The 8,919-nt window shown below is 42.9% G+C and overlaps 1 protein-coding gene and 1 long non-coding RNA gene across 2 annotated transcripts; both read left to right on the top strand.

Moving 5' to 3' along the window:
* The first annotated feature begins 486 nt into the window (after window positions 1–486).
* LOC115729269 lies at window positions 487–1,403 on the top strand. Its single transcript, XR_004013930.2, has 3 exons — window positions 487–795; window positions 1,179–1,207; window positions 1,334–1,403. It is a non-coding gene; the product is annotated as an uncharacterized LOC115729269 (long non-coding RNA).
* Window positions 1,404–4,094: 2,691 nt separating this feature from the next.
* LOC115729273 (probable aspartic proteinase GIP2) lies at window positions 4,095–5,731 on the top strand. The gene is made up of 2 exons (XM_030659765.2): window positions 4,095–4,821; window positions 4,924–5,731. Exons 1-2 carry the CDS (start codon window positions 4,282–4,284, stop codon window positions 5,623–5,625), a joined length of 1,242 nt encoding a protein of 413 aa, XP_030515625.1. The 5' UTR covers window positions 4,095–4,281; the 3' UTR covers window positions 5,626–5,731.
* The last annotated feature ends 3,188 nt before the right edge of the window (window positions 5,732–8,919 follow it).

The raw sequence follows: 8,919 nt of genomic DNA on the forward strand, positions 1-8,919 counted from the left end.
TTATGGTTTTCATGGGTGTTTAATGAGGGCCGGTTTTGAGAAATTGGCCATGAAAAGATGAAGTTTGCGAGTTCCACCTTCCAACCGTAAATAAATTATTCTGATAATCGAAACGTCATGCTAGACCTTTACTGAGCTTATTATCTAATACGTATTCTTTTAGCATTTTGACGAGGCTTAGGAGATCAGGGGAAGAAATTACGAGAAGAAAGTGAACAAAATTTTAACTTTCCTTTATCCCCGTAATTTAAATAGTTCCCTCATTTTCCTTCCCTTTTCTCCTACTAGAAAAATGACATAGATAGATTAAAAAAAATTTGATTTAATTTGCAGTGTTATTCTAAAAATTTTGATCCGTCCAGCATATCATTAAATTAAATATCCAATTTAATTCCCAAACTTTTAATTTTTCAATCTAATTGCTCAATATTTTACAATTTTTTTTTATAAATACAATATTTTACGCCACTGGTTAAAATCTCTTCCTCTTCTCCCCCATCAAGTTCAACCAGTAGGAGCACCCGAAGGAGAGAGAGACGATTCTCAGATCTCAACCACCACAAGAGAAAGCTCAAAGCTTAACCTCGAACCCTTCACTCCGGCCATGGCGGTGGTTTCCACTTCCCTCACCTCCCAATTCTCCGGCCCTCCGCCGCTCCTCGAAGCTCGACCGCTCCCTCCCTCCCCGCCGCCCAGTCCTTCACCCGGCACGTCAATGCTCGAGTCTGCTTCTCTTCTTGTTCTCCTCATCAGAAGCCGTGCAGAGGCGTCGTTTCCATGGCCGGTAACGGCAAGGTACGTCCCAGTTACTACGCGCATCGCGTTCTTTTCCGTTCGGTCTCGAGTTCGCATTGTGTTTTTTTTTATTTGATTGTTGGTAATTCTGTTATGTGCGACGGCGCTTGATTTTGGTACGAGTCGTTGGGTAGGGTTTTTTTTTTCTGTGATGGATGCTCACTGGAAATTTCTGTTCAATGAGATCTACGAAATTCCGTTCCGTGCATAACTTCAGTTTCTGTGGCTGGACAATTAGGCCGCGCAGAGTTTTCTAAAACGAGAATGGACGGTTTTGTTTTCAGACATGCAGTCGACTGATCCTTATTGATTTTGTTTGGATAACATTCCGACATTCACTGATTAGTCGACGTCTAACGTATCATTTTCTGTTGTTATTGCAGTTTTTCGTTGGTGGAAAGACTGGAAGTGTGTTAAGTACTCTTTTATCCCGTTGGCTTAAAATTGATGGTAAACTGAGGGTTGACGCCTTTTGAAATACTAAACTGAATGGCGTTGCATAAACCTGTTATCTCTAGCTTTTTAGTCTTATACGTAGAATGGAACTAAAGACTCCATCAGTAAGCTTGTTTCTGACTTGAACAGCTTGAGATTGGAGCCTGATGTCGGCGAGTCCCAGTTTCCTTCGACCTGATTTCTATCCTCGTATCTTCTTTCCTTCACAAATTGTTAGGTTTGGTGTATACATCTTGAGAAAGTTTTGAACTTTTCGTCGAGTTTTAGGTGGAGTGATGCAGTAATAATTAGGCACTTAGAAAAGTTATACGAAGTTGAAAGCGAATAGCAGAATACCAGGTCGAACGTATTCTCTTTTCACCTTCTTGAGTTAATTTCGTCCTCTCTCTGGTAGATTTGCTCAGAACATTACAGTTGTCTATCTATTAGTGCTTTTTATAAAATGCTACGGTTCTAGCTTTGCCATGAAGATGTGAGTCATTAACACTGAATTTTCTGGAGTCATGTTGCTTCCCATGGCTTAAATGTCTTTTGTACTTCCAACAATTAAGGGAGCTATATACTAACAGAGTTATCTAAGTTGGATAGATTTGAAAAATTGGAGTTCAAGACAATTTGCCTCAGTAATTATTTCAACCTACACAGCAAAAATTTGACTATCTCTCCTATGGAGTTGATAAATGATGTTAAGTGTGCACCCTTTTTGAGATTGACGATCCCTAGTAGAAAGTTAAATGCATAAGGTTGGACTTTCTGAGACAGTATCAAAGAACAATGCAATTCTTTTTGCGTATGTGCCTGCACCACTCATCAGTCAAATTTCACATGCCGCTCCTTATTCGATTTGCAAGTGACAAGGAGTGTTGAAATATTTTTCCATGTCGCTCAACAGTGGGTCCCTCCATATATGCGTTTCACTTCTTCGGTATGGATTTTCTCACCATCGCCGGTTTCTACAATGCCGTGTTGTATCTACAACGTCTAGTTCACTTGCATGCCCTCCGCCGTCGCATCAAAAAAGATTTTTTTTTATGTTATCGAGGTTGGATCAACAAGTTCCTATATTCAAAATTTGTCGTTGCTTTTTTTTCTTTTTTGACTTTTTCTATTTCTGGCCCTCAAAAAGAGAAGAAACTGCAAAACAATCCACACCGTCCATTCCAACGTGGAATCTAGTCAGCACGAAGTCGTCGATAAAATCCCCTAGTCCTCCTTATCCACTCATCCATTCCCTCCACTTATCGAAGAAGAAGCTGTGGAGCGTTCGTTAAATCTCGAATGTATTAATAGAAGGTGAGAATTTATTTCAAATTTATAGAATACGAGGACGTCAATTTACTTGGGAGTACTTGTTTCGAAAAGATTTCGAATAGATCATCTAATCAAAGTTCGTGAATAGCGACTCGAGTTAGTATTTTTCATCATGTCCACGCTATCCATCATCTACTCACGAAGAAGTTTCGAGTTACCGACGACAACAAATTCATCCCTTCTTAATTCTCGTTACCTAATCAATTTCATAATTGCCATTACAATATTGTCAAATTGTGTCGAGTTTCTTGAATATAGGTGAAGAAATAAAACCAAGTTACACGGCCGCATATTGAAATACATGGCGCAAAAAAAAGAAGGGTCAAATCTGACAGGAACGAGCACATCAGATGGCCAACATCTTTTTAACAATGTGAAAAGTGAGTTCTCCTTCATTGCACGTGCCTTAATTTGCTGACTTTAAGAATTCAGGGGTATATCTGGAAAAACAAAAAGGCAATTCGTGAGTCACGGCTAAGTTAACCATAGTTAGTTAACAGCGAAGAAGAAGTGTTCATTTCATGAAAACCTTCAATTTTTACTTTTATCGCAATTCTACTATAGTCAGCCTTCCGTCCATAGTCATTTTAGTTAATTTTACGTGGCTCGACTTTTCTCGCCGAACTTATAAATGAATTTTCGAAATTTAGAAACAGTATGTTTTAGGAACGTCGGGATTTTGATCGTTCGTTCAAATATCTCTATGTCTAGCCGTTTTTTGGGTTGTTGAGTACCGAAGAGAATACGAAATGTGCCATTTTGAGTGACTTTATATCTCCCGACAATATGTACGGGAACCAAATAATAGAAGAAAAGTTCGGGATTTTTTTAATATCAATTTTGTTGAGGTGTAATTCATTAACGACGTAGTGACAAAAAAAATATATTAGCGACATGGAAATACCATGTAAGATTAACTAATAGTGATGATGGATCGAAAGTTCACGATGATAGAAGCGGGACAAAAGTAAAAGGGACAAAATAAAATTTTGGATATAACTGGAACATATGGTAAAATTTAGATAAAAGTAAAAGTTAGATTTTTTTTTTGGATAAAATTTTTTTGGATATAATTATCACAAATATTAAAGTTGAAGGTATTTTTTGGATATCGGCTCCCCGAACGTTAATACACGAGGTGAAAATTTGTTTCGACAGTGCATTTATTATTTTGGTATTGAGACGAAAAGCGACGCATGCTTTTCATACCTCTTCATAAAGGACAAAAACGGTGCCGTTTTCTCATTATCTGGAAATAGAAATAATTATCTAAGAAAAAAATATGTGTTTTAAAGTATATATCCAAATAAGATATAGAAATTTCTAATAGATTAGATGAAATCTCAATTTGCACCGTCAAATTATCGTGCGCGCCCTCCACCGTCGGATCATAGATCTAAACCACCCCCGAGAGGGACCAATAAGCAATCATTTTCGCTCGGGACTTTGCTTTTTTTGCCCCTTTTTTATTTTCTGGCCCTCGAGAATATGAGAAATTTCAGAACAGTCCCTTCCATGCCAACGAGGAATCGGGTCAGCAAGACAAACGTCTTCGATAAATCCGCTGCTCCTTATCCACTCCGCCCCATTTCCTGTGCTTATCGAAAGCCGCGGCGAATCTCCGCAACCTCCAACCACCTTCACTGTCTTCTTCTTCTTCTTCTTCTTCTTCAACTACTGATAGGAGGCCCATCGACTTTCTCTCCCTTCTGAGCTTTCATGGCCTCTCTGTCTCAATACCTTCTGCTCCTCTGCTCCTTCACGTGCTTGATCCACTCCTCCCGCTCCCGCACGCTCGTCCTTCCCTTGGCCAAAGACGCTTCCACGCTCCAATACGTGGCCACCGTCTACCACGGCCCTTCTCTCGACCCCGTTGAGCTCGCCGTGGACCTCGGCGGCCCATCTCTCTGGCTTGACTGCTCCGCCTCCTCGTCCGCCTCCGTCCGCCGAGTCCCCTGCCGTTCCATCGCGTGCTTGGCCGCCACGTCCGACGTTTCCGGGCTTCGTCGCGCGTGCGCGGGCGGGGCCTGCTCCGATTGCGATGTTCAGTCGGAGAGCGGCGCTGCGGGCGAGGCCGCGTGCGGGGTGCTCGCGGAAGGAGCCGTGGCCGTCGATGCTGTGGACGGGTCAGGGGAGAGATCGGTCGCGGCCGTCGACCGGTTCCTGATCTCCTGCGCGCGCGCGGCGCCGGGATTTGGAGCGGGCGGAGTCAGAGGGACGTTGGGGTTGGGACGGAGTCGAATTTCGCTGCCGTCGCAGGTAATTCTTTGCGTTGAGCTGTTTCATCTTTTTGTGTCGACAATTTGTTATTTCTTGGGCAAGGATTCTGATATTAATAAGATGACAAACTCTTTTGTCCAGATGGCGACGGCGTTCGGCATCCGCCGGAGATTCTTCGCGTGCCTATCGGCGTCGGAGGGCGTCATCGTTGCCGGCGACGGGCCATTCTTCTCCCACCTCAACGCCGACATCTCCAAATCCCTGACCTACACGCCCCTCGCGACCGCCAAATCGACGCGATCCTCAGACTACCTCATCAACCTCACCTCCATCAAGATCAACGGCAAGCGGCTCTCCCTCAACTCCTCGTCGCCGCGCTCGGTCAAGCTCAGCACCGCGATCCCGTACGCCGCCATGGTGAGCCCGATCTACTCTGTCTTCGCCGAGGCCTTCGCGGGAGCGGCCTCGGCCATGGGGATGGCCAGGGTCCCACCGGTGGGCCCGTTCCGGGTGTGCTTCGACCCGAGAAGCGTCAGCGCGACGGGGGTGGGGCCTGACGCGCCGGCAATCGATCTGGTGCTGCAGAGCGAGATGGTGAGGTGGAGGATTGGCGGGTCGAGCTCGATGGTGAGGATGAGCGACGAGGCGACGTGCTTGGGGGTGGTGGACGGCGGCAACGGGTTGGAGAGCTCGGTGGTGCTGGGAGGGCACCAGCTGGAGGACGTGCTGCTGGAGTTCGATTTCGGGGGTTCGAGGTTGGGGTTCGGCCCGCCGTCGGCAGGGCAATTGGGTTGTTCCGACTTGAGGCCGGGTTTCAATTCCATGGCGTTTCCGTCGCTATAGATGCAATTCCTCTTCTCATTCTGCTGCTTCGGTCGATGTAGTGTTCCATTGAGGACGAATTGGAAGATGTACAGAGTTCTGATAGAAATGAACACGATTGGAAGGAGCCAGGGGACTCGGAGCTGAATTAGAAATAGCACTAGAACTAGCTTGGTTCTTACAGTCGAGCCACATTTTTGTAACTTTCCGGATAAACTTTCCAAATTAAGATCAATACGAGGTCTTAATCTGGTCAGTAAGGCTATCAAATAGTCATTGACTCATTCGTGTAAGACGTGGCTTCTTGAAACGATGCCACGTCAAAGGAATCGGCTAAAGTCGTTTCTCTCTCTTTATTATCCAACATCTAAAAGAAGGTAGACACGAGCTTTTACTAGGTGAGCGAGTCGTGTCACAAATCGTGCTTAAAGTTTATCGAGCAAGCAAATCACATCGGCGAAATCTCGAGATATGGTAATTTATTTAGTGGAGATCTCAGGTCAAATCCAAACTTGAAAAGATGACACATTTTGTTTGTATTGAAAAAAACTCAGACAAGGGATTGGAAAATGTTTTTATATTCGAGGTTTCCTGAAAATTCATTAAACTACTATCTTTGACTTCAACCGATTTATGATCCAAAAACTTCACGCGGTGGATTCATTCATGGGGGGTTTTTTTTTATTTACCTAAATGTATGAACTTTCTCTTCATGAAAAATTATTTTCATGTTGGATTCTTTTAATACGGCGAAACTTTTCCACATCAGTATGGCTATGTGACAATATAAAATATGAAATACAACATTTAGATGCTTCTATGATAATCGTGAAAGCTTCGATTGCAATGGAAAGACCATGGAAATTTTGGGTGTTTCCATAAATTACTAACTACATCTAATATAAGAACTATTCATCATACAAAACCTGATCCGAATCTTTTGTTAACCAGTGCATAGTAAGCTCAATGCAAGTGTCCTTGTCGATAACACGACTAAATGTGCTTGTATGAATTGATCCAATGGGAATTTGAATGCAAAAGATAGGTATTACATCATGTTGGGATCTTTTGTACACAACACATGTACAACAACCTGAGCGGGGCATGCAAGTTACAAAAGGAGGACAAGAAGTGCATGTTAAAATCGTAAGCATTTGAGAAATCTTATCTTTTTTTTTTATTTCTGAGATACTTGTATGCTGCATGATGCGTAAGAACTTGAGACCACTTCTAATATTATTCATCTGTTAATAAGATTAAATTAACGCAAATCGATACACAACTCTAAGATGAAATTAATACGAATGAAAGAGACACGAAGCGAGCTAACGCCTCACAGAAAATTCATCCGGACGACGATAAATTAAAGCCTTCTCTTCCATGAGATGAGCATTGGCAAGCAAAAACCAATGCATAAACTCTCTATAATAGTTAATTGAGTTAGCGGAGGGACTTGATTGCTCAAACTTGAAAAAGATTTAGGATTCGATTACATTTTTGGTAAGTTTTAGGACTCGATTGAACTTTCATGGCAAGTGTTAAGACTTCTAATTCACTTATCCCAATGGAATATGAAGAATCCCTTGATTTTTACTCCTTTTCTTTTTCTGAATGTTAAATAGACATTAAAACTAATTGTGGTCAGTTCTTTATCATATGGCAAATTGGCAATGTTTGCTTATCCGGCTTTCCACTAACCGAGTAACATAAAGGAAGGACTGACATATGTACGATCGCGCCGCTGCAGGATTTTAGATTCATAAGGAAGCTTCTACTCACTAAATTCCATAAAAAATAATTGAAAAGGAAAGGAAGGTGAAGGTGCATGGAGAAAAGATGAGGTTTTCCCAATATCCGAAGGTGTTTTTTTTTCATTGGTGAAAAATATTTTTCCTTGACTACGCGCTGGAATATCTAGAGCCCATCCACATAGCTTAGTAGATCCTTGTAGATTAGAATATGTTCAAATTGAGATTTTTCATAAAAGATAATTGTCCGCATCAATTTTGATTGAGACGAGAATAGCAGATGGCAAGGTTGATTGCACGAGCGTAATTGAAACAATAGTAGAGATCGGAGCAGTAGAGAAGAGGGAAGAAGAGGTGAAAGTGGACGGAATATTGTTGAGAGGTGATGGGAAATTGGGATTAATAGAGAGAGAGAGAGAGAGAGAGAGAGAGAGAGAGAGAGAGAGAGAGAGAGAGAGAGAGAGAGAGAGAGAGAGAGAATATGATGACCAAAGAGATGTAGAGGAAGAAAAATTTGGAGATGCACTGTATATTGTTGAGATACTGATTGGAACAAAGGAAATGTTGATTTGGGTTAAAGATGTTGGAGAATATAATACGTTTTCTTGCTCTGATACCATGTTGATATTTAAAGTCAGAGAGCATCAGCCAATTATGAAGCGGTTAGCTCAAGAGGTGATTTCGTGAATCAACCAACTGTACAAATCCGCAGCCCTTACAGAAATATCCCATTATACATATAAAGTACACATTAATATAGCCCGCACAACAATCTTCTTCTCCAACCCAAACCCCAGGCATTAACAACCCATTGACAACAATGAAGACCCACTTCGATCGATCGATCGAGAGCGAGATCAAACGAACTTGCAATCCCAACTACTGCGCTCACCTCCCACCAACGACGGCGATCTTTTTCAGGACCTCCAACACTACCGAGTTTTAGAGAAACAGATAGTCTTTGGCTTTTACGAAGGTGGGTCTCGATTTCTTTGGTTGGAGCTTTTAAGTGCTCACAAGTAGTTGAATCGGATGATTCTTCATTTAATTTTCATTGTTCAGGTGCATTTCTCAATTAGTCGATCACACACATCTTTTAGTTGAATGCCTTCGTTTCACTCCTTTGAAATTGCACACTGCTTGTACTTTTGCGGGCTTTGCATATCATGATGGAATTGCAACTGCGGAGAGAAGAGCAGCGAATTAGGAACTCTTCGACAACGGACAACATCGTAGATTCCTTGAGCAATGCCTACCGGGACCTCTTTGCTGCTGCGTTGAGTGTTCTCGAGGCCAGGGAAGCGTCCGGGGCCTAGGAAATAGCTGCTGCCGACGCTGCCATGGAGAGCTTCTATCAGCATTGGGAGTTGTTCCGGGTGGAACGCGATCAACTGGAGGGGCTCGTGGAGCCAGTTAAGTAGAAAATCAGATCGGATTGCCTGGCGGACGAGGCGGACCAGCTCCATGGCGGGGAAGCCTCGGCAGGCTGCCATGGTCGAGCCGGAGCCATCACCACATTGCTGGGTTACAACCGCCGCCCTCGTTGATTTCTGCCAAGTGTCATTGT

Source organism: Rhodamnia argentea, chromosome 6, assembly GCF_020921035.1.
Source record: "Rhodamnia argentea isolate NSW1041297 chromosome 6, ASM2092103v1, whole genome shotgun sequence".
In the NCBI taxonomy this organism is placed as follows: domain Eukaryota; kingdom Viridiplantae; phylum Streptophyta; class Magnoliopsida; order Myrtales; family Myrtaceae; genus Rhodamnia; species Rhodamnia argentea.

What these genes read in the sequence shown, in the direction of transcription:
- LOC115729273 (XM_030659765.2), top strand. Translation starts at nt 4,282, where the DNA reads ATGGCCTCTCTGTCTCAATACCTTCTGCTCCTCTGCTCCTTCACGTGC. An exon ending in GAATTTCGCTGCCGTCGCAG is followed by an intron (nt 4,822 to 4,923) that starts GTAATTCTTTGC and finishes TCTTTTGTCCAG; the next exon opens with ATGGCGACGGCGTTCGGCAT.